We start from the raw sequence: 27044 nt of genomic DNA, 5'->3' as shown, positions 1-27044 counted from the left end.
AAAAGGAATAAGAAGTGGCCTGAATTCATACAGGCACTCATGATCCCGCAACAACCACAGGGCCGCTGGCTTATTCATGTGTTATCACTGAATGTTCACAGCGACCCTGTGGGGAGGGCATTCTTATCTCCACTTTACAGAGGGGAAAGCTGAGGCTCAGAGAGAGTAGTTACTTGTCTCACCTCCCGCAACCCTGCCTTTAGAAGGAAAGTGGCTCCAGGACACCCTTGGAGCAGGACACCGCACTCACTGGGGCCAGGAGGGACCACAATGGCTTTACCTATGAAACAGCGGAGGCACCGAGCCCCAAAGCGGGAAAGAGGTGACTTGGATGTGGATCCCTTTGTCTCCCCACACCCCAGCGTGGTCCAGCCCCCACCGGGGACCCGCACCCTCAGCTGAGTCCCAAACACCTGAAGGCATGACCGGATCTTCTCGTCAGGCCACGTATGCCTCGGTAGAAAAGTCTTCACGGTCGCCATAGTGACGTCCGGTTTCTATGGCAACCACAATGCGTAGGCTTGGCCTCCACACCGGAAATGTCTCCTCACCCTGCTATACCAATGGTCTTTCGTTGAAATAAAATCACCTTTGCTCTTCAGGCTACCACCTGAGAAAGCATAATAATTAAAGGCACTAGACTGGGACCGGGTAGTTGGCAGAACTCTACACATGTTGTTGGAACAAAGCACGTTCCTACAGTCAGAAATTTTTTGCTTTAAAGAGGCAGTAGGAGAATATTGTCAGTATACAGAGACCCAGGGAGGTATCCTAGGGTTCTTGGAGATGAGAGGGTGAGCATATAAAATTATAGGCCATGCTAAGCAGGAATGACTTACCTGAATCATGAGGTTGGAAGGAGAAACAGGGGTTTCGCAGCCCAGACCCTCTCTCTTCAAAACTCTTATAGCAAGCTGCCCATAGGTAGCATGTGTTCTGCCCTGCCCTTAGGGGTGTGTCTTACGATTAGCTTACAATTCTCCCTTTTTTGTGTCTCTCTAGCTCACCAGCTATTCTTATGTTATTGCTTTAAAATGCTTGTGTCATTACTGCCCCCTCAAATACACCTCTGCTCTATGTCTGATTTATGTAGACCAACCAAGAAATGAAAAAAAGAATAAGGAGAACAATACATCAACTTGATTCCTTATGAAGGTGAAATTGGAGAAAGTGGCTTAGATTTGCTGGCAAATGGGCTTCCTATTAATGATGTCCAGAATTGGACAGACTTGTCCATTCAGTAGTGCTGTATTGGGACAGTCTCTAAGGCCAAAGACTGCAATGTATATCTATCTGCTGTCTGGTAGAAGAGTTTCGTCTATGTGTACTCAAAGAAAGTGACTTTCTTGCCATAGGCAGTCTCTGTAGCAAGAAAAACTGTTTCAGGACACCTTCTTTGAGAAACACTTCTCAAAGTGAAGAAATACCCTTTGTTCTGAATGAATACTCACCAAACCACCTTCTGAGGCTCCTCCCATGGAGCCATTGTGGCAACACTTTCTTAGTACATTAATTTTGTGATTATAGTGTGATTCCATAATTATTATGGAATTATTTTCCAATTTCCAAGACTAATGTATCATATATCGTGAAAATTTCCCTAGGAAATCCCCTCAAGAAGGAATTGATGGAATGCTCAGAAATGTTCTCCCTCTCATAAACCAACACACAAACTGTAGTCAAAATGATAACAGTCCTACCAAGCCTTCAAGGATAAGAGAATCTCTGTATTATCCAATGATAACAGACTACAGGAAAAAAAGAAGTAACATTCAGCAAGATCACAATGTTTTGAATATCCATTTCTGCTTAGCAATAAACAAAATAATAACCATGTATTATTTCTCAGGATTCTGTGGGTTGACTGGGTGTTTTTCTGCTCCGTTTGGTGTCTGTTACCTGAGGCTGCAGTCTGGAGGCACCTCTCATCTGGAACATCCAAGAAAGCCCATTCACATGCATGAGGGTTAATGTTGGCATATGTTGGGAGCTCACTGGGGCTGTTGACTGGAGCACTTTGGGTCTTCTCCACAGAGCTCTCCACATGTAGGGCTGCCAGATAAAACAGAGGACACTTAGTTAAATCTGGATTCCAGACAACCAAGAAATGATTTTTAGTGTAAGTAAGTGTGATGGTTAATTTTATGTGTCAACAAGACTGGGCCAAGGTGCCCAGATATCTGGTCAAACATTATTCCGGCTGTTTCTGTGATGTTTGGATGATATTAACATTTAAATAGGGGGACATTGAGTAAAGCAGATGAAGGCCTGAATAGAACAAAAGATTGACTTCTAACAAGCAGAAGGATTCTGCAGCAGATGGTGTTCGGGCATCTTATAATGGATTAATGGCCTTTGATACAGAGGTACTATTGATATTTCCACCAATAAGGGAGTTTCAGGTGAAAGTTTAGACAGGGATCATCATGGTGATTCTAATGTGCCACCTGGTTAAGACTCCCTGGCTGAGGAGACACGTCAAAATGCAATAGGAGTAGCCTGATCTGGGGAGGAAAGACAGCTACTATTTATGAAGTAGATCATTTAGAGGGGCCCAGCACTACATTCTTCAAGTTAGTGGCTGGATTTAATCCTTATAACTACCCTGGTGGTGAGGTATTGCTATCGTCTCTTCATGGATGTGTGTGACTCCAAAGCACGTGCTTCTAAGCACAGAGACAAATGGCAAAGAGGTTGCTCCCCATGCCAACTGCTAGAGCCAGGGGTGGGACCTGGCAGCCTGGGTACCTTTAGTTGCTGGTGGCAGTGCTCTAGCAAAGGTATCAGGACATGTACTGCTGAGGTGGTTAATCTCTGTTCTCTCTGTATTTACCCTCCCTGCAGCAGGAAGCCAGGTTGGTACTCACTCCCTCTGCCACATGGGAGGTTTATGATGGGGCTGGAAGCAGAAGCTGTCTGAAGCCAATGTTTCTTCTGTCCTTTGTGAAAGCTTGACTTTACACCATGGAATGTGCTGCCTGTACCTGGTAGGGAGGGGAGGACATCTGAGGACACAGAGGAGGCCTGGAAGGGAAATTTCTCCCAGACAGGGGTGAGGTAAGAGTTCTATAGGCCCTTCCTGGAGGAGGAGGGACCTGAGCACGGGTCCATATCAACACTTGGGGTTGCTCTTTGGATGGCTCATAAAAGCTGCACATCCAGCCATGAGACAGATTATCCTATTTGGATCAAGGGATGAGTCATGCGAGGTTGGGGCGTGAAGGCACAGAGCCAGCTAGGGCAAAGGTCAGCTCAGCCCTGAGCAGTGTAGACAGATGAGTATTGATGATAGGGGGCTCCCTAGGGTGTATCTGGAAATTGAATTCACACACGTGGGACTGCTTTGTCAAAGAACAAGAATATTTAACATTTTAAATACTGTCTAGGTGAAATTTAAAGTCTCTTTACTAATATATATCTCAACGAACTACAAGATGAGAGCACTTGTTTATCCAGATTTATGCAATAATGAGTTTTACAACATTATTAATATTTGCTAATGTGAAACCCTATTGTTGGAGTGTTAGATTACTTTTCATTTTTTCCCCTTTTTCCATATAAATGGTATATTTCACATGTGCTTTTCTAAGTTAGAAAGTAGGGTGGGAAAGAAACTAACACTTCAAGGGCCCACTACTGGCCAGTGTGTTAGGAACTCTACATACTGCTTTTATAACTTCTTACAACTGTTCTGTAAGTTAAGTATCAGTATTCCCTGTTACAACTCATTCCTCCCCCAAGGCACACTCTACCAAGGCTCAGAGAGGTTAAATACATTATCCAAGGACACACGTGGTAAGAGTGTATCCTAATCCAGGGTTGTTGGATTCCAAAGTTGGGTTCTACTCTGAATCTGTGCACATAGGGTGGGTAGTAACGTTTACCTTGCTCTTGAGCAGGTTTTCTCAACCTTAGCACTGTTGATACTATGGGTCAGAGAACTCCTTGTTGTGAAGGCTGTTCTATGTATTGTGGGATATTTAGCCTCCACCCACAAGATTTCAGTAGCACCCCCAGTTGTGACTACCAAAAATGTTTTCAGACATTTCCACGTGTCTCCTGGAGCTGGGGAGCAAAATCACCACCATTTGAGAACTACTGCTCTAGATATACATTTCTGACAGGTAGTTGGATACATGGGTCTGGAGCCTGGAAAAACGTTCTGAGACGAAGACATGATTTGTAGGCTTATGGGGCCTGGCATGTAATAGATGCCCCATAAATATTTGTTAAATAAATGCAAATGACTTATAAAATTGAGAGTCATCAAGTCTTTTTCTATCCTTATACCAGTTCTACAAACTGAAGTAGGATCATTCTTATAAACTTTATCAAAATCTGCATTTTCAACCCAACATTTATTGCTTAGCTTTTGTTTCCCTGTGTAAAAGAAATGTATTTGAAATGGTAGAACATGTTGAAATGGGTTATATTACCACCAGGTAAAGCCAGAGCCACAACGCAACATTAAGATGGCAGAACAAAAGAGTGAAGGTCCAGTGTAGCCTGCATTTCTATGCCAGACCAATGTTAAGTATTTTAATGATACTAACATATTTGATCTTCAAACAGCCCTTTAAGGTTTTATCACCATTTATGGATCAGAAGTTCAAGGCATGGAGAGGTTAAGGAACTGGTCTAGGTCACATGGTTAGTAGGAGACAGAGGAATGGCCCTTCCCAGGACTATATGGTATTAAAGCCCATTGATACTAACCACGAAGGTACCCTACCATGCATCAACAAATATCTCTAGAGCCTCGCCCAGGGTCTGGAACTCAGTGAATTTTGAACTGAATTGAACTTAGATATAGTGACTGAATGTAGAATTCTGGTGAGCCTGCAGCATGACTCTTAAAATAATTTCTTGGACTTACATGGAAAAATATCTCCCTTCTAGAAACTCAAAGTGTTTTTCTGAATGGAAATGACTTTATTCTCTGGCCCAGACCTAGCTGGTTGGGAGAAGAGGCTGGTGTGATCTTCTTTGACAGGTGAGACCACCTCCTCTTTGGGCAGTGACTTACCCAAGATCATCCTAGAGTTTTGAGGTGAGGTCTGCCCCTGGGACCCAGGGAGATCTCCTGGCTGGTACTGTAGGATCTTGTACAAAATACACAGAAATAGCTTTTGGTCCTATGTAGCACAGGAAAACACAGGGAATGGGGCAAGTGGTGACTTCATTCCCTACCCCAAACTCTATTCATGGGTTACATGACTCAACTGAGTGGAAATGGTAATAATCACCTTCTTCCCTTCCCCAGCCCCATCATTCCACTACATAGAAATGGCATTGATTCTATCATAGTCAAGATAGAAATGTGTGTGTATTTTCCTTCTTCTCTCCACATGCTCTCCAGATCATTCTGCCCTTCAAATACAGTCACATCTGTGGTTCACACTCTCTTGCCCCCTCCACTACTAGTGGGGTAAAGCTCCACCAGATTCCTGACTCTCTCGGCAAATCCGTTCTCAGAAAGTGCGAGTCCCTCTTCCTTTTCCCTCCAAATGTACTGCTCAGCTTCTGTCTTCACAGGCCCATTGAGGCTAGAAGTAAAAGGGGCCAAGGTCCCAAGACAGTGGTCTTATGGGTCCCCACATTCCCAGGGCCCTGAATGCCTCCTGATTTGCATGTTTCTTTTTTTTTTTTTTTTAATCAGACAACTTTAGGGAAGCAGAAGAAGTAAACATGTCAAATTTATATGTATTTTCTGTTGCACAAATTTGTTTGGGACTAAATGTTGTTCTGCACAATAATCTAAAATTTTTAAAGTATGTGTGACCACATTCCTTGTTAAGAGAAGCTGCCATAAGGTATGTCTTCAAATGGCTTTTAAAACATAGGGGGGAAATGGCATTTGCTTTATCGAGGGGCAGATATATTCTTTTTTGTGTGGACGATTCAATATTTTTATAGATTATACTCCATTTAAAGTTATTATAAAACATTGGCTATATTCCCTGTGTTGTACAACAGATTCTTGTATCTTATTTTTTTAATTTTTATTGAAGTATAGTTGATTTACAATATTGTGTTAGTTTCAGGTGTATAGCATAGTGATTCAGTATTTTTGCAGATTACATTCCATTATAGGTTATTACAAGATAATAGGTATAATTCCCTGTGCTATACAGTATATCCTTGCTGCTTATCTGTTTCATATATAGAAGTTTGTATCTAATCCCGTACCCCTACCTTGTCCCTCCCCCTTCCCTCTCCCCTTTGGTAATCCCAGAGTGTATGAGATTTTGTGTTCTTCTTGGCAACTCTGATACCAAAATGCAGTGGCAGGAATGTTTATAGTCCTCTCCTGGGATTTATAACCAGTGCAGTGTACCCTACACCCTTGGTATTGATAACCAGTGCACAGTAATCTGCTCAACAGAAAGAGTATGGAGGTTCTTTTAAAACTTGAAAATAGAAATACTATATGACCGAGCAATCCCAATTCTGGTTATTTATCCAAAAGAACTGAAAATCAGGATCTCAAAGAGATATTTGCACTGTGATGTTTATTTTAAAGCTATTCACAATACCCAAGATAAAGAAACAACGGATAAGTAAATAAAGAAAATGTGACATATACATATAATAGATTATTACTCAGCCTTAAAAAAAAGAAAGAATTTCTGCAATATACAACAACATGGATAAACCTTGAATGCATTATGCTAAGTGAAACAAGCCAGGCACTGGAAGACAAACATTGTATGATTCTACTTATTTGAGATATCTAAAATAGTCAAATTGATAGAATTAAAGAGTAAAATGGTGTTTTCCAGGGGCTGGGGGATGGGGAAGTGAAGAGTTATTAATCAATGGTCATAACGTTTCAGTTAAGCAATATGAATAAGTTCTAGGGGTCTGCTGTACAATGTTATATAAATAGTTATCAATACTGTATTGCACACTTAAATATTTTTAAGAGGGTAAATTTCATGTTAAGTGTTCTTATCAAAATAAAATAAAATAAAATAGGAAAAAAAAGAAGTCAACTGATAATTCTAAATCTGGCAAAACTGTCCTTCAAAAATGAGGGTGAAATTGTCTCCCCATTCCATTGCTGGTTACAGATTTTGTCTGTAACTCTAAGGGGATTGAAATTATTATAGAAATTCTTAGATTCATGTAGGCCACTGTCAGGTATTGAAGTGCTTCATTCAACAATGTATATATCAGAGAACATTGGGAAACATTCTACCAACACTGTACTGTATTTTGTAATAAAATATTTTGAAGACTGAAAAAAATGAGGATGAAATTAAGATATTCACAGACAAACAAAAGCTGAGGGAGTTTATTACCACTGGACCTGCTCATGAGAAATGCTAAAGAGAATCCTTCAAATTGGAAAGAAAAGATGACATACAGTTTCTTGAGGTCATATGAAAATATAAAGATCTCCAGCAAAAGTAAATAGATGGACAAATATAAAAACAAGTATGATTATAATTTTGGTTTGTAACTCAATTCTTTATTTTATACAGGAATTAAAAGACGAATGCACATAGCACAGGGAGATCAGCTCGGTGCTTTGTGTCCACCTAGAGGGGTGGGATAGGGAGGGTGGGAGGAAGACACAAGAGGGAAGAGATATGGGGATATATGTATATGTATAGCTGATTCACTTCGTTATACAGCAGAAACTAACACACCATTGTAAAGCAATTATACTCCAATAAAGATGTTTAAAAAAAGACGAATGCACAAAAATTAATTACAAATCTATTTTAATGGGTACTCAATATATAACAATGAAATTAGTGACATCAGTAACATAAAGTTGGGGGGTGAGGTACAGAACGGTAAAGAGTAGAGTTTTTGTGTGTGATTGAAGTGAAGTTGGTTTCAATTTATATTACATCATTATAACTTCAGGATAGTATATGTAATGCCCATCAAAACCACAAAGAAAATATTTATAGAATATACACAAAAAGAAAAGAGAAGGGAATAAAAATGTGTAGTGACAAAAATATCAAGTAAATACAAATGAAGGCAGCAATGAAGGAGATGAAGGACAAAAAAGCTATAAGCTATACAGAAACAATAAAATAGCAAAGTAAGTCCTTCCCTATCAGTAATGAGTCTAAATATATGATTAAATGCCCCAATCAAAAGACATAGATAGCCAGAATGGATTTTTATAAAAGCAGTATCCAACTCTACATTGTGTCCAAGAGACCATTTTAGAATTACGGACATGCATAGGTTGAAAGTGAATGGATGGAGAAAGATATTCCATGCAAATAGTAACCAAAGGAGAGCAGGGGTGGCTACTCTAATAACAGACAAAATGGATTTTAATACAAGAAGTGGTAAGAAGCAAAGAAGGACATTATATAATGATAAAAGGTTCAACTCAGAAAGAAGATATAACAGTTTTAAACATAGATGCATCAAACATCACAGCCCAAAAATATATAAAGCAAACATTGATATAATTGAAGAGACAAATAGGTATCTTTACAATAACAGTAGGAAACTTCAGTATCTCACGTTTATTAATGGATAGAACAACCAGAGAGAAGAGTAATAAAGAAATAGAGGACCTGAACAACACTACAGACCAATTGGATCTAACAGACATATACAGAACATCCACCAAGGAAGAGCAGAATACAATTTTTTAATTGCAAGTGGAGTATTCTCCAGGATAGACCATATGTTATGTCACAAAACATGTCTCACTAGACTTGAAAAGATAGCTGTTGTATAAAGTATGTTCTCCAACCACAATGGAATGAATCGGTAACAGAAGGAAAATAGGGAAATTTACAAATATATAGAAATTAAACAACACAGTCTGAAAAACCAATGGGTCAAAGAAGAAGTCACAAAGGAAAATAGAAAATGTCTTGAGACAAATGAAATGAAAACACAACACACCAAAACTTATAGGATGCAATAAAACCAGTGCTAAGAGGGATATGTATGGCTATTATATTTAAAAAGGAAGAAAGATGTCAAATGAGCAACCTAACTTTACACCTTAAAGAACTAGAAAAAGAAGAACAAACTAAACTCAAAGCTAGTAGGAAAAAGAAAATAATAAAAATTAGAGCTGAGATAAATAAAATAGAGAATAGAAAATTTAACGGAAAAAATAATAATAGAAAAATAACAATGATACTAAGAGCTAATTTCTTCAAAAAGATAAACAAAATGGACAAACTTTTAGCTAACTGACTAATAAAAAAGAGATAGAAGACTCTAACAACTAAAATCATAAATGAAATTGGGGATATTTACAACCAGTTTCACAGAATAAAAAAGATAACACAGTACTATGGAAATTATATGTCAATGAATTGTATGACGTAAATGAAATGAACAATTTCTAGAAACACATAACCTACCAAAACTGAATATGAAGAAATAAAATGTCTGAAGAGATCAAAATATTTAGCAGATTGAATCAGTAAAAATAATTTTTAAAACTTCTCAATAAAGAAAAGCCCAAGACCAGATTGCTTTTACAGGTGAATTCTACCAAACATTTAAAGAAGAATTAACACCAATCCTTCTCAAACTCTTCCAAAAAAATTGAAGTGTAGGGAACACTTCCTAACTTATTCTGTGAGACCAGCATTACCCTTATACCAAAGCCAGACAAAGACACTACAAGAAATGAAAACTACAGGGAAGTATCTCTATGAATATTGGTGCAAAAATCTTCAACTAGATACTAGCAAACCGAATTCATCTGCATATTAAATAGATTATATACCATAACCAATAAGATTTATTCCTATAATGCAAGGCTGGTTTAATATATGAAAGTCAATCAATGTAGTACACCACATTAACAGAATGAAGGGGAAAAAAACCACAATCATCTCGATGTAGAAAAATTGTTTGACAAAATTCAACATATTTGCATGATAAAAACTTCAAAAAACTAGGAATAGACAGAATCTACCTAACATAAGAATGGCCATGTATGAAAAACCCACAGTTAAAAGCATACTCCATGGTTAAAACAATAAGGTTTTCTGCTAATATCTGAAGCACGATAATGATGCCCACTTTTGCCACTTCTATTCAACATAGTGCTGGAAGTTCTAGCCAGAGCAATTAAGCAAGGAAAAGAAATAAAGGGCATCCAAATTGGAAAGAAAAAGATAAAATCATCATTGTTTATAGATGACATGATCTTGTATGTAGAAAACCCTAAAGATTCCACAAACTGTTAAAACTAATAAATGAATTCATCAAAGTTACAGGATACAAATAAACCATGCAAAAATCAGTTTCATTTCTATACATTAACAATTGACAATTTGAAAAGGAAATTAAGAAAATAATTTCACACACAGTAGCATGAAAAATAATAAAATACTTGAGAATAAACTTAACCAAGGAGGCAAAAGATTTGTACACTGAAAACTGCAAAACATTGCTAAAAAAATTTTTAAGAAGACATAGTAATTGGAAAGCAGCCCACATTCCTGGATTGGAAGACTTAGTATTGTTAAGATGTCAATACTACCCAAAGCAATCTACAGAGTCAATGAATCATTATAAAAATCCAAACAACATTTTTGCAGAAATAGAAAAATCCACCCTAAAATTCATATGGAATCTCAAAGGACACCAAATGGCCAAAATAATCTTGAAAGAGAGGAAGAAAGTTGGGGGACTCAGACTTACTGATTTCAAAAGTTACTACAAAGCGACAGTAATCAAAACAGTGTGATACTGGCATAAAGACAGACATATAAACCAATGGAATCGAGCACAGAATCCAGATATAAACCCTTACATATATGGTCAAATGAGTTTCAACAGTAGTGCCAGTACCATTCAGTAAAGAACAGATAGTCTTTTCTGCAAATGGTTTTGGAAGAACCGGATATCCATATGCGAAAGAATGAAGTTCCACCTTTACTTTACACCATACACAAAAATTAACTCACAGTGCATCAGACTTAAATGTAAGAGTTAAAACTATAAAACTGTCGGAAGAAAACAAAAGGGAAAAGTTTTATGACATTGGACTTGGCACTGATTTCTTGAGTATGACACCAAAAACACAAGAAAAAAATTGATAAATTGGACTTCATCAAAATTAAAACTTTTGTGCATGAAAGAACACTATAAACAGAGTGAAAAAGCAACCTATGGAATGGAGAAAATATTTACAAATCATATATCTGATAAGAGATTAACATCAAGAATATAAGGAACTCTTACAACTCAATAACAAAAAATAAACAACTTGATTTAAAACTTGGTAAAGGACTTGAATACACATTTCTCCGAAAGGGATACATCAATGGCCAATAAGCACCTGAAAAGATGCTCAACATCACTAATTTTTAGGAAAATGCAAATTGAAACCACAATGAGATATCACTTCACACTCATTAGGATGGCCATCGTTAAGGGAAAAAAACCCAGGAAATAAGTTTTGGAGAGGATGTGGAGAAATTGGAAAACTTGTGCTTTGCTGGTGGGAATTTAAAATTGTGCACTGGCTTTGGAAAACAGTACGGCAGTTCATCAAAAAGTTAAACATAAAACCCAGTGACTCCATTCCGGATACTATATTTATAGCAGTATTATTCACAGAGTCACAGAGCCAAGAGGTAGAAGCAATCCAAGTGTCCACTGACAGATGAATTGATAAATTACATATATATGTATGTATGTATAGGTATATATATATATTTTACACACACATACACACTGGAATATTATTCAGCTTAAAAAGGAATGAAATTCTAACACATCCTACAACATGGGTGAACCGCGAAGACATTGTCCTAAGTGAAATAAGCCAGACACAAAAGGAAAATTATTTTATGATTCTACTTATATGAAGTACATAGAGTAGTCAAATATTTATAGACACAAAGTAGAATGGGGTTGCAGGGGTTGGGTGGAGTGGGGAATGGGAAGTTATTGTTTAACAGGTATGGAGTTTCAGTTTGGGAAGACAAAAAATGTTCTGGAGATAGATGGTGATGATGGTTGCACCACAGTGTGAATGTATTTAATGTCATTGAACTATACACTTAAAAATGGATAAAATGGTAAATTTTATGTTATGTGTATTTTACCACAATGAAAAAGGAATGAACTATTAACACATGCAACAAAATATTATGCTGAATGAAAGAAGCCAGATAAAAAGAGTATATACTGTATGATTCCACTTACATAAAATTATAGAAAATGAAAACTAATTCATAGTGACAGAAAGCAGATCAGTGGTTTCCTGGATGAGGGGAAGTTGGTACATGGAGAGATGAGAGGTAAGGTTACTAAGGGGCAGAAAGAAACTTGGAGATGATGGATATGTTCATTATTGTGGTGATAATTTCATGTGTGTCTACATATGTCAAAGCTTATGAAACTGTGTACTTTAAATATGCACAGTTTATCGTAAGTAAATTATACCTCAATAAAGCTGTTTTTTAACTTGTGGTTAGACACTTAACATGAAATCTACCCTCTTAACATATTTTAAGTGTACAATACAGTATTGTTAACTAAAGACACAATGTTGCACAAAAGATTTCTAGAACTTATTCACCTTGCGTAACTGAAACTTTATACCCATTAAATAACTAAAGCTGTTTTTAAGATGTGTGTTCCATGGATTGTAATCATCTGGGAGCTTGTTATAAATACAGCAGAGTCACAGGCTAATCTATTGAATCGGAATCTGCATTTTAATAAGATCCCCAGATGATTTGTATGTAAAATAAGTTTTCAGAAATCTGCTTTAATGAATATGTATTATTTTTGCAGAGAAGAATACAAGAAATAATTGTTAATTTTGGAAAGTGGATTATGAAAGTACAGTATAATATGATTCTTTTTTCCCCAGTTTGAGATATAATTGACATATAGCATTGTATATATTAAAGGTGTACAACATGATTTGATATATGTATATACTACCAAATGTTTACAACAATAAGTTTAAGATATTAATTCCATCACCTCACATACACATATTTTCCTTGTGATGAGAATTTTTAAGATCTACTCTCTTAGTAATTTCAAATATGCACTATAGTATTATTAACTAAAGTCATCAAGTTGTACATTACATCCCCAGAACTTATTTATTTTGTAACTAGAAGTTTGTACCTTTTGATCACCTTTATCCAATTCCCCCACCCCGACCCCTTGCCTCTGGCAAGCACAAACCTGTTCTCTGTTCCTATGAGTTTTTTTTTTTTTAGATTTCACATATAAGTGAGATCATATAGTATTTGTCTTTGTATGACTTATTTACCATAATGCCCTCAAAGTCCATCCATGTTGTTGCAAATGGCAGAATTACCTTCTTTTTTTATGGCTGAATAGTATTCTAATGGTATATATATATATATATATATATATATATATATATATATATACACACACACACACACATATATACACACACACACATATATATACACACACACATATATATACACACATATATATATCACACTTTCTTTATCCATTCATCCATCGATGAACACTTAGGTTGTTTCCATGTCTTGACTATTGTAAATAATGCTGCAATGAACATAGGGGTGCAGATATATCTATTTGGAATAGTGATTTCATTTCCTTTGTATATATGTCCAGAAGTGGAATTACTGTATCATATGGTAGTTCTTTTTTTTATTTTTATTTATTTATTTATTTATTTATTTGGTTGCGCCGGGTCTTAGTTGCGGCTCATGGGCTCCTTAGTTGTGGCATGTGAAATCTTAGTTGTGGCATACATGTGGGATCTAGTTCCCTGACCAGGGATCGAACCCAGGGCCCCTGCATTGGGAGCATGGAGTCTTATCTACTGTGCCACCAGGGAAGTCCCTGGTAGTTCTAGTTTTTAATTTTTTGAGGAATCTCCATACTGTTCTCCATAGTGGATATAACAATTCACACTCCTACCAACAGTGCACAAGTGTTCACATTTCTCCACATTCTTGTCAGCATTTTCTATCTCTTGTCTTTTTGATGATAGCCATTTTAACAGTGAGGTGACATCTTATTGTGGTTTTGATTTGTATTTTAGTGATATTAAGCACATTTCATGTACCTGTTGGCCATATGAATATCTTCTTTGGAAAAATGTCTATTCAGGTCCTTTGCCCATTTTTTAATTGGAGTATTGTTTTTTGTTTGTTTGCTATTAAGTTGTATGAGTTCCTTATATAGTTTGGATATTAGCTTCTTATCAGATATATGATTTGCAAAGATTTTCTCCCATTTCTTAGACTGCCTTTTCATTTTGTTGATCATTTCTTTTGCTGTGCAGAAGTGTTTTAGTTTGATGTAGTCCCATTTGTTTATTTTTTATTTTCTTGCTTGTGCTTTAGGTAACATATCCAAAAAATCATCATTGTCAAGAACCCCTGTTAAGAAGATTTTCCCCCTATGATTTCTTCCAGGAGTTTTATGGTTTCCGGTCTTACATTTATGTCTTTAATCCATTTCGAGTTAATTGTTGAGAGTGGTGTAAGATAGGGGTTTCGTTTCATTCTTTTGCATGTGAATATCCAGTTTTCCTAGCACCATTTATTGAAGAGACTATCTTTTCTCTATTGAGTATGCTTGGCTCCCTTGTCAAATATTAGTTGACTGTATATGCATGGGCCCTCAATTCTGTTCCATTGGTCCATCTGTTTGTTTTTAAGCCAGTAGTATACTGTTTTAATTACTATAGTTTTTGTATAAATGCATATACATATACATATTTTTAAATTGCATAAATTTACATATAACATTTAGGTGTACAACATAATGATTTGATATTTGTATACATTGTGAAATTATGACCACAATAAATCTAGTTAACATTCATCATATGGTTGCAAAAAACTTTTTTTCTTGTGATAACAATGTTTAAGATCTACTCTCTGAAAAACTTTCAAATATCCAATTCACTATTATTAACTATAGTCTATAGCTATAAACTATAGCTTTTTAATATAGTTTGAAATCAGAAAGCGTGATGCCTCCAGCTTTCTTATTCTTTCTCAATATTATTTTGGCTATTTGGGGTCTTTTGTCATTCCATACAAATTTTAGGATTGTTTTTTCTATTTCTGTAAAAAAGTCATTGGAATCTTGTTATGGATTACACTGAATCTATAGATGGCTTTGGGTAGTATGAACATTTTCACAATATTAATTCTTCCAATCCCTGAACATGGGATATTTTTCCACTTATTTGTGTCTTCTTCAATTTCTTTCATCAATGTCATAGCTTTCAGTTTAGTGATCTTTCATCTCCTTAGTTAAAATTATTTCTAAGTATTTTATTGTTTCTGATCCTATTGAAATGGGATTGTTTTATTTTCTTTTCAGATAATTTGTTGTTAGTATATAGAAATGCTACTGATTTTTGTATGTTGATTTTGTATCTTGCAACTATATGATATTCGTTGATTAGATCTAACAATTTTTTGGTGGAATCTTTAGGAATTTCTATATAAAAAATCATGTCCTCTGAAAATAGAGAAATTTTACTTCTTCCTGTACAGTTATGATATCTTTTAGTTCTTTTTCTTGCCTGATTGCTCTGGCTAGGACTTCCAGTACTATGCTGAATAGGAGTGGTGAGAGTGAGCACCCTTGTCTTGTTCCTGATCTTAGAAGAAAAACTTTCAACCCTTCACTGTTAAGTATGATGTTAACTGTGGGCTTGTCATATATGCCCTTTTTATGTTGAGATATGGTTCTTCTATACCTAAATTATTGAGAGTTGTTATCATGAAAGGATGTTGAATTTTGCCAAGTGCTTTTTCTGTATCTATTATGATCATATGGCCATTATCTTTCATTCTACCAATGTCACGTAACACATTTATTGATTTACATATGTTGACTCCTCCTTGCATCCCAGGGATGAATCCTACTTCATGGTGTATGATCCTTTTAATGTGTTGCTGAATTTGGCTTGCTAGTATTTTGTTGAGAATTTTTGCATCTATATTCTTTAGGGATATTGGCATGTAGTATTCTTTTCTTGTAATGTCTTTCTCTGGCTTTGGTATCAGGGCAATGCTGGCCTCATGAGTTTTGAAGTCTTCTCTACTCTTCAATTTTTTGGAAGAGTTTGAGATTAATGGGCATTCATTCCTCTTTAAATGTTTGGTAGAATTCACCAGTGAAGATATCTGGTCCAGGGCTTTGCTTTGGAAGTTTTTGATTACTGATTCAATCTTCTTACTCATTATTGGTCAGTTCAGTTTTTCTCTTTCTTCCTGATTCAGCCTTGGTAGGTTGTATGCTTCTAGGAATTTATACATTTCTTCTAGGTTGTCCAGTTTGTTGGTGTATAGTTGTTCATAGTAGTCTCTTATGACCATTTGTATTTTAGTAGTATCAGTTGTAATGTCTGAGTTTTCATTTATAATTTTGCTTATTATTTAGGTGCTCTTTTTAAATTGGTTAATCCATTGGTTGTTCAGGAGTGTGTTGTTCAATTTCCATGTATTTGTGAATTTCCCAGTTCTCCTCCTGTTATTGATTTCTAGTTTCATACCATTATGGTCAGAAAATATTCTCGGTATGATTTCAATCTTTTTAAATTTGCTAAGACTTATTTTGTGGGATAACATATGACCTAGCAAATGTTCCATGTGTGCTTGATAAGTCTGTGTATTCTACAGTTGTTGGACGAAATGTTCTATATATGTCTGTAAGGTAGAATTGGTCTATAGTGTTGTTCAAATCAGCTGTTTCCTTATTGATTCTCTGTCTGGATGATCTATCCATTGTTGAGAGTGGGGTATTAAAGTCCCTAACTATCATTGCGTTGATGTTTATTTCTCTTTTCTGTTTTGTTAGCATTTGCTTTATTTATTTAGGTGCTATGATATTGGGTGCATAAATATTTACAATTGTTATATCTTCTTGAATGACTCCTTATCATTATATAATTACCTTGTCTCTTTTCACCATTTTTAGCTTAAAGTCTATTTTGCCTGATAAAAGTAAAGTTACCCCTTCATTCTTTTGATTACCATTTGATTGAATCTTTTTCCATCCCTTTACTCTCAGTCTATGTGTGTCTTTAAAGCTAAAGTGAGTCTCTTATAGGTAGCATGTTGTTGCATTCTGTTTTGTTATCTGGTATTCAGCCATTCTATTTTTTTGATTGGATAATTTAAATTATTTACCTTTTAAGTAATGATTGTTAGTTTAAGGACTTACTATTACCGTTTTGTTAATTGTTTTATGACCATTTTGTAGGTCCATCATTCCTTGCTTCTTATCTTGCTATCTTCCTTTGTGATCTAATGACTTTTTTTAGCTTTGTGCTTTGACTCCTTTATCATTATCTTTTGTGTAAATACTACAGAGTTTTCTTGTGTGTGATTACCATGATGCTTCCTTAAAATATCTTATAACAACACCCTATTTTAAGCTGATAACAACTCAACTTTGATAGCATTCCTAAACTTTACACTTTTACTGACCCCTCTTGACATTTTAGGTTATTGATGTAACAATTTACTTATATTTTATATTATGTATCCAATAATGAATTATGCTAGTCATGATTATTTTTAACACATTTGCTTTTATACTACAATTGTAAGTGAATTACACAACACCATTACAATATTAGAGAATTTGACTTTGATTATATATTAACCCTTAGTAGTGAGTTTTACACTTACATTCATATGTTTTTATGTTATTAATTAGCATCCTTTTATTCCTGCCTAAAGAGCTCCCTTTAGCATTTCTTGTAAGGCAGGGTAATCTGATTATTTTTGAAAAATATAATACATACGTATAGGACAAGACTGTTAGGATAAGTAGTAAGTTATATTTGCTGATGATTCCCAAAGTTATTTTAAAATATTTAATTTTTTCTCAGTTTTACTTAATAATACGGTAAATATCAATCAATATAACCCACATATAAACTAAAGTTCCTTGGAGTCCTCAATAATTTTAAAAGTGCAAAAGTCTTCTGAGACCAAAAGTTTAAGAACCGCTGCTCTAGGTGAATCTCAAGCATACACATGAGCTGGGTATCTGTGATATCCTTTAAGCCCTAGACAAACAAGATACCAGACAAAATCTATGACATGGGTTTGCACAGACGGCAACTGGAGTGAAGATTAGGAGATCTAACTGGGTCCCGGTGTCTGAGCTACTGCTGATTATAGTGTACACATAAGCTAGGTGTCTGTGATATTCTTGGAGATCCAGAAAGACAATATATTAGACGAAGCACAATGACAGATCTGCTGGCCAAGATGCTGGGGTAAGGGTCAGGAGAGTTTCCTGGGTCCCATGGCCAGAGGCATCACCAATGATAGGACATTGGGTGAGTCAATTCCCTTCTACAGGCCCGAACTGATCACCAGGTTGAAATTGGGGAAGCTGCCCAGCTGTCCTGGAGTATTGTGGAGACCCACAAGATCCCAGCTGGGAAAACACTCTGGGTTCTCAGCAGGGTAGGTAGGAAGGAAGGAACTCTGTTAAAGCCAAGGAATTATTTTAAGTATGGATGGAAAAGTTTAACAAAACAAAAAGAAAGTTGCATTCTGTTGCTTACTCTGATGTATTGATAGAAAGAAAAGAAGGAGCTCTGTTGAGTGCAAGTCATCATTAGCTCTTATTATTAATGTTATTTATTGAAGTCCATTGATGCAGGTAGAATACTAAGGTCACCTAAAATAACGAGTCTCCTGTCTTCTAGGGAACTAGGGAAAATCACTAGCATCCAGTGTCTTCTGTGTGCTTTCTATGAGTTTTCTACTTTATTATCACTAGGTTTTGAGAGGTAAATTGTGTTCTGACTGTTCTCATTCTTTTGGAAGTAATTTGGGTTTTTAATCCTTTCCTTTGCCTGAGGCTATTTTTAGTCACTGCCCATATAGGAGTTGTTTTGAAGTTATTAGGAAGAGTTAATATGGATATAACTGGCAAATATACCCTCATTTGGATTTTTGTGCCTATTTTGGAGAACTGCAGGAAAATCAAGAGAAAAGAATCTGATCCTATTTTGTTTTTGAATGGCAGCATCTAATTTCTAGCCCATTCTTTGCACTCAACAAATGAATTTCCTCATATTTGTCCACTCATTAACCAGTAGATATTTACTGAGCACCCACCAGTGACAAAAGGGCAGTAAAAGATAACATGATAAATGTAACACAAAGTGTTTCAGGGTGATGAAAATAATGATGTACCAGGTAGGCTGCCACTTTACAGCTGTGCAACCTTGAGCAAATGACTTTATCTCTGAAATAGTTTCCTTTAGGGAATATGATTGAAAATGGTGAAATGAGATGCCATAAAGTGCTTAGCACGGTGCCTGGCACATGGAAGATAATTTAAAAATCCTGCCCTCCCCTCAACCCTGCTTTTTTGCTCTAATTGCTACACCTCTTGGTACTTGAGGAACGTAAAATACGTCTCCTAGATTGAGTTTTATTGTGAAGAGAATAAGCACATTACAGTATTGTCATTAACATATAGTTACACAACACCCCAGGAAAAGCACATTACCTCTGGGGTGTTGCGTGAGTATCTATATGTTAATGACAGAGCATAGGCAGCATACCAGTTAAGGTTTAAACCAGCCGGTCCCTGGACCATAAAAAAACTGCTATGTATAAGGGAGGATTCATTGAGCGTTAAGAGCACAGTCACTGAAATTAAACAAAACTATATGGGAATTCTGGCTCTGCCACTACTTAGCAATAACCTTTGAAAGGTTTCTTAACTTTGTTCAGCCTTAGTTTCTCCATCTATCAAATAAGGACAATGGTAAATACATCGGAGATTTTGTAGAGTCAGGAAGGGAAATAAGAACACATTTACATTATATATGACCTTCAGCACCTTTTTTGTGTTGTAAAATGATTAGGGTGATATAATTGGGATAGGGATGAAAATATCACCCATTTCTATGTAAACGGTGTATGTACATTCCTGCTTCCTGTTTTCTTTTCTGTTGGTTGTATCCTTCAAGTTACAGAGAAACAGGATCCCACAAAAGAACAAAGCAAAATAATGATTCTGCCAAACAGTACACTATAATGAGAGGCAGGAAATCTGGGTCCCAGGGCTATATTCACCACATTCTCACATTATGACATTAAGTCATTCCACCCTTCCTTACTTCCATCAAAACAGTAATAATACCACTTAGACCTGATGGCCATCCAGAAGAAGCATAATGAAGAGAAACTTGCTCAGTTTTATACTAAAATAATTACAAGTCTAGAATAATTAAAACCAATGAAAGTATATATAATTTAATGAAATAGAATAGAAAGCCCAGAAAGAGACCAAAGTATTTATAAATGTATATTATGATAAAGTGGCATTTTCAAGTCGCTGGGTAAAGAAAACAACTTTAAAAATACTTTCATTAAATATTCAAAAGAAAATAAAGTTAGATTGCCTTCATCACAGCGTATTATATAGGATATAATGTCAAATGATAAAAGTATTATTTAAAATCATATGTTCATTAATATACCAATATTTAATTAAAAAAAAAAGAAAACAAACCCTCAATTATGCCTATACGTACAGAACATTTGGGAAAAAGTTCACATATGCAGTTTGAATTGGTTCATTTGAATCATGAAGCTTACCTGATGATGGGGTGTGTGAATGATGACTGAAGAAGGGACCTACTCAAATTCAGTGCATTGTTTCTATCACAGTTTGAAATATCTCGAAGATGTCCATTCCATTCAAGAGATTTTTGTGTGAATAAAATTCCTGGTGGCAAAGGCTATCCAAGGAACTAATATTTATTTCTCAACTTACACTTTACAGATGAGGAATTGTTTTTTCAGTATCTAGGGCCTTGTACCTCATTCATTCATTCCTTTATTCATGTAAAAAAAGGAACCCTCAGTAGTGACTAAGTGCTGTTTTTTACATTGTAGGATTTTAGATGGTAGTGAGGGTCTTATGGCAATTATTAGTCAATTGTGTTCCCTGATACTGGAACCATATTACCTTAACCAAAGGGTAAGAGTGTACAGAATGTCAGTTTCAAGGGAGAAGAAGAAACATCTTCGTTAGTTGCTTTTTGTTCCAATCACAGAATAATCCTAACTGTCTGGGAGGTACGACTCAACATAAAGCCACAACCATTTAACAATTTCTGTGTGGCTGGTGAAAGATAAAAACATAATAATTTTATTATTCTTTGCTTTTGACAAGACTTGATAGTCATTTTTTTAAAAAAGGAAGTCTGATATCTGAATGTAAAATAACTCTTTGCATTGCCAATAATGTATGCAATGCCTATCTGTGAATTTCCACTTCCCTTGATCAATTCCTCCAGGGAACAAAGCAGCTTTTCTCTTCCCATTATACACTTTCAGTGTTTATGTTAATCAGGTTTCTTGAGTTCTAGCTGTTTACAAAACTTACGAATTCCTGTAAGTCTCCCAGCATCTTGGGAGATAATCCCCCTTAATCATCTTGATGAAGGAAGATTCTGGCTTGCTTAATTAAACATCTGATTTACTTTGGGGATTACTATAGGTTTTAGCTCATATTTATGCCTTCTTTTTTATATTTTTGTAATTCCTAGACTAATATGGGTACTTGAAACTTGACTTTGTATCTTGCTCCAATAATTCACCCCTAAAGAATTACTACTTAACTGATATTTTCTTTATGGGTATATGCTCATCAGTTTGTATAACAAATCCTTCCTTATCAGATCTTCTCCTTATGTTATAATTTTATTACAGAAGTAGTATTTGTTTACCTAAGAAAAATTAAAAATAAGCTAAATAAAATAATAATAAAACACTCATGTCTCTCCAGCTATAACCAGTTGGATTTTTGGTATGTCATTCCAGTTTCTCTTTTTGCATATAACTATTATTTTTCAAAAAGATCATGCTTTAGTACATATAGATGTCTTTGATTATTTTTAACTGATGCATAATATCTCATGTTATGGAAATATTGTAAATTATTTACCTCATCTCCTATTCATGGATATCTGGAATATTTCTAGTTGTTAAATTACGAACAATGCTGCAATTAACATATTTATACATAAATTTTGCTTGTTTTTATGAATTTTTCTGTAGGACATATATCTACTAATTTATCATTCAAAAGTATGAACATTTATATTTTAATAGATATTGGGAAATGACCATTAAAATGGCTATATCAAATTATCCGCCTCTACCTCCAATAGTATATGAAATTGCCTGATTCTTTGCAACAGTGGTTTTCAAATTTGACTGCACATTAGAATCACGTAGGGAGTTTTAAAAAAAATTATCAGCACCCAAGTTCCTCTCCAGACCAATTAAATCAACATCTCTGGGAGAAGAATCCTGGGCGTCCGTATTTTCTAAATGTTCTCCAGGTGATTATAATGCAACCAGGATTGAGAATCACTGCTACGCTTTCACCAACAGTGAAAAATGTTTTACTCTGACCTAGAAATTCTATTTCTAGAAATTTTTCTAGAAGAACACTTGGGCAAATGAGTGTGTGTACAGTCCAGGGCTCTACTTTTGGCAGAAAGAAAATAAGGCAAGGGAGTTAAGGACCCTGATATTAAAATAGCAGAAAATAATGAATTTGGGGCTTGTATTCAAAACTACTACTTACTCTGGTCTGCCATGTGTGTGACATCTTCCTTCAAAAATGGAATTTGTGTAAGTTCTCAGACTATATATTTGAAAGCATTGTACAGAGCCTTCAATAAAGAATGTAAAGCCTGAACACAGGGGAATCTTTTGGGAAACATAAATGATTTCCTTCAACTGAAAAAACTTAGTAGACACTAATAATGTCAGTCTTACAAATATGCAGAAAGGCAATTCAACCATTAGATGCAGATTCTTTTAAAAGACGGACGGATATCTATAGAAGTGGTCACAAAAATTTCTAACTGGGGAAACCTTTTCCCAAACACACTCTTACTCATAATCGCAAAGTGGAATTCCCTGGTGGTCCAGTGGTTAGGACTCTGTGCTGTCACTGCTGAGGGTGCGGGTTTGACCCCTGGCTGGGGAACTAAGATTCCACAAGCCGCACAGCTTGGGGGAAAAAAAAAAAAAAAAAAAAAAAAAAAATATATATATATATATATATATATATATATATATATATATATATATATATATATATGTGTGTGTGTGGCATAACCGCAAAGTGAAGCTGCTTTGATTGAAGGTGCTGTGGAACACACAGAACCAACCCATGCACCCTCCCCTGATCCTCTGCGGTGCCTTCTGAAGCATTTTCAGATAATCCTAGAAGTCAAGGAAACACAGATTGAAAACCCCTGTCCTGGGGTTCAGCATCCCACTGGTATACTAGAAATGGGTTATAGGTGTGTCAGAGATACTGCTTCCCTCAATGCTCGGAGTAGTTGCAGCAGGGAATGCAACAGTGGCTCCAGCTAGAGTCACTGGGGCTGATGCGTTTAATGGAGAGCAAATGTACAAATATGATCATTTTCTATGTGTGCCATTACATGATAAAGATTGGGGGGCACTGATCTAGAGAACAGAACTATTCAGTATATAGCCATGGATATAAAATAATGGTTCTGGTGTTCTTGTGTGACTCAGAAACTGGTTCTGAAAGTAGTTTCAATGTTTCAAACAATTACAGCATAAGTGTAGGGCTTTCCATGGGGGCCACTGTAAAGAATAATATTCATGGGCGCTTACATTTTGATGTTTGTTAAGGAGTACAGTCAATCTAATATCATATTGTCATATTGTATAGAATCAAGATAGTTCTGATAAAAGATTAATGCTTCATATTCTTAAAACACAATAGCATAGCTATACATGAAAGTTACATAATATTTCATGGGCCTAGAGGAGTGTACTGTACTCTCTCCAATGCAACATTCACTTTCCATTGTCATGTTAAAATGACATTCCATCATCAAGGAAAGGGATTAGCACTTTCTTGATTCAAAGAATGCACCTGGAAACACATTTCATTCTGCATTACTATTCCTCCCAACCATTGCTAACATACTAGGCATTTTGTCTATTCTTGACATATTTTAGAGTTTTCGCAAAGTACCTAACTGGGCTGTGGGGAGTAGAATAGCAAGTCTCCCCTGCCCAGATGGAGGATTAACAACTTCTGGAGAAAAAAATTTCTACCCCACGCTTTTATACTGTGCTTTATTTTGAATACTACAACCTGAGAACAGCCAAGTTTAGTTTGCTAAATGTTCAACATGCACAACAAACATTTTGCAAGTTTCTGGAGTTCTCCTCTCCTTCAGGGAAACCTTGGCAATGACTATTGAGAGGGATGTGGCACCTCTAGGAAAGAGGTAGCCAGAGCTTCTTTCAGATTTGCTGACAGGGTACATAACACTGTCCAGCTGAGAGTAGGTGTCCAGAGATAAGCTAAGAGGGTCCTATGAACTCTTAAGGCAAAATCTGCACGTTGGTTTACTGAAGACTTTTTATCAACTCATGATTATGATGCTGTTTTGAAGCTTATTTTATAAAATAATGACCAATCTCTTTAATCTGAAGAACTTAAAATATTTATATAATCTTTATAAGGCTATAACTGGAAAGCAGTTTTGCTCACTGCAAAGCTTGTGCTTGTCTCAATAATAATAACTCCCATTGTCTTGAGTTGTACTTGCATGTACATATCAGTTTCCAGTCTACTGACTGTGGTTGTTGCCTAAGGGTGGGTCCGTAAGAGAGTTCAGGACCTAAACTATGTAATACAATGTCAGCAAGCTAAACTCTTCACTCTTCTGTTTTAAATTTAGTTCACAAAGTGTAAAGTGGTACAACTTTTCTGGTGGTCAGTTGGTGGTACTTGTCGGGGCTTGAATCTGGAGATCATATGGGAGGGGCAGCAATGAGGGGGCATGAGTAAAATAGGCAAAGTGATGCATGCATGTATATACTCCACTCCTTCTCCCACTAGGTGACAGGGCCCATCCTTACATCCCTAGAATTAACCCAATGGAATATAGAGGTGTGATTCAATTGCCACATTCATATACAGAATATTATGTAACCTTTAAAATGTTATAAATACAACAGAGATGATTTTTCTGCCTCTGAGGATAGCAACGATTGAAAATATTGATACTGAATGCTGACAAGAATATGAAGAAATAGACATTCATGCACCATGGGTTGAGGGGATATATTTTGAAGGTCAGTAAGCAAATATATGTAAAAATTTGAAAATATCCATGAGAAGAAGAAAAGCAGCCCTTGACATCCAGGAGCTGGCCCAGCATTCACAGCTAAGCCTTGGTGTTCTCTTGTCAAATATAAACAATTTCACAGAACATTAACATCCGATAAGGCCACTCTGCGACTGTGATATATCAAGACAAAAACAAGCTTACTCTGTAATCATGTATGAACACAGAGAAACATTGTCCCAATCACAAAAATGGCCAAATATCCTCCTATTCTGGCTAACATAAGTGGCTGCTGCTTCTTTACCTATCACAACTTCAGCCTTGACCTAGTCTTCCCCATTTGTAGAACAAGATTTATTTAGATACCAAATCATAGAATTACAGTTGACCCCTGAAAAACATGGGGGTTAGCGGTGCTGACCCTCCATGCAGTTGAAAATCTGTGTATAACTTTACAGTCGGCCCTCCCTATATGTGACTCTACATCCACGGATTCAACCAACCATAATCATGTAGTACTGTAGCACTATTTATTGAAAAAAATCCACTCAGTTCAAACCCATGTTCTTCAAGGGTCTACTGTACTCATATTTCCTGACAGCTTTCAATCTACAGCAAAGCCTCACTTCCTTAAACCCTCCTCCAAATCACCTAACACAAGTCCTAATCCTAAAACAAGTTGTTTCTAAAACCCCCTTATTGAAGCACCCCATGATTCCCCATGGTGTGTGTTCTTCCTCTCTACAACCTAACTTGTTCAAATATTGGTGGTTTTGGCTGGAGGGCATTGCCATTCATGATCTTTGACAAAGTGGTTCTATTTCAAGGAATTTGTCATACAGAAATATTCAAACAGGCGTGAAGACATAAACAATGATGCATCACTTTTCACAGAAGAAAGAATATAAGAGTATGCTAAAGAATAAGAATATGAAAGAATAATAAGTATGTTGCATAAAAACTATAAAATGCTGCTGAGAGAAATTAAAGGAGACCTAAATAAACAGAAGATTCAATATTGTTAAGATGTCAGTTCTCCCCAAATTTATCTACTGATTCAAAGCTATCCCAATCAAAATCCCGGCTGGAGTTTTTGTAGAAATGGACAAGCTGACTCTAAAATTCAAATGGAAAAGCACGAGTAAGAATAACCCAAATAACTGAAAAATAATAGAGGACTCACGCTGCCTGATTTCAAGACATTATAAAGCTACAGTAATCAAGACAATGTAGCATTGTAATGAAGATACACAAGTAGATCAATGGAACAGAATAAAGAGTCCAGAAACAGACCCATTACATACAGAGACAACTGATTTTTGACAAAGTTGCAAAGGCAACTCAGTGGAGAAAGAAGAGTCTTTTAAGCAAGTGATACTGTACCAACTGGATATCACTATGTCAAAATTGAACTTCAACCTATATATAAGGTGTACCATATATAAAAAACTCAAAATGGATCATAGACCTAAATATGAAACCTAAAACTGTAAAACTTTTAGAATATAGGATACAATCTTTATGACCCTGGTTAGGCAACAATTTCTTATATTTAACACAAAAACACAATTGGTAAAAGAATTGTCCTTCATTAAAATTAAGAAGTTCTTCTTTCCAAAAGACATTTTTAAGAGAATAAAAAGACAATCCACAGACTGGGAGAAAATATTTGTAAAACATATATCTAATAATACACTTATATCAAGTATATATAAAGAACTCTTTAAAATTGACAATAAAGGGCTTCCCTGGTGGCGCAGTGGTTGAGAGTCTGCCTGCCAATGCAGGGGACGCGGGTTCGAGCCCTGGTCTGGGAAGATCCCACGTGACGCAGAGCAACTGGGCCCGTGAGCCACAGTTGCTGAGCCTGCGCGTCTGGAGCCTGTGCTCCGCAACAAGAGAGGCCACGATG

At 36.0% G+C, this 27044-nt stretch overlaps 1 protein-coding gene across 2 annotated transcripts in view; it reads right to left on the bottom strand.

Annotated features, from left to right (window-relative positions):
* Positions 1-27044, bottom strand: part of LOC309620756 (uncharacterized protein) — a 44621-nt gene that overhangs the window by 1112 nt on the left and 16465 nt on the right. The window contains exons 1-2 of one of the 2 annotated variants that reach the window (XR_014239603.1): positions 2868-17302; positions 414-2052 (exon numbers count right to left, since the gene is read on the bottom strand). Coding sequence is in view for 1 of the 2 variants with exons in the window: in XM_082377641.1 (XP_082233767.1) it covers positions 281-482 (202 nt within the window). In the remaining variant the exon portion in view is untranslated. Of the gene's footprint in view, positions 1-280; positions 2053-2867; positions 17303-27044 lie in introns of those variants that run through there. The other variant, XM_082377641.1, reaches the window with a different exon arrangement.

This window comes from Balaenoptera borealis (genome assembly GCF_965194805.1).
Source record: "Balaenoptera borealis genome assembly, chromosome: X".
NCBI classification, from domain to species: domain Eukaryota; kingdom Metazoa; phylum Chordata; class Mammalia; order Artiodactyla; family Balaenopteridae; genus Balaenoptera; species Balaenoptera borealis.
This window is presented reverse-complemented; position numbering and strand designations above follow the sequence as displayed.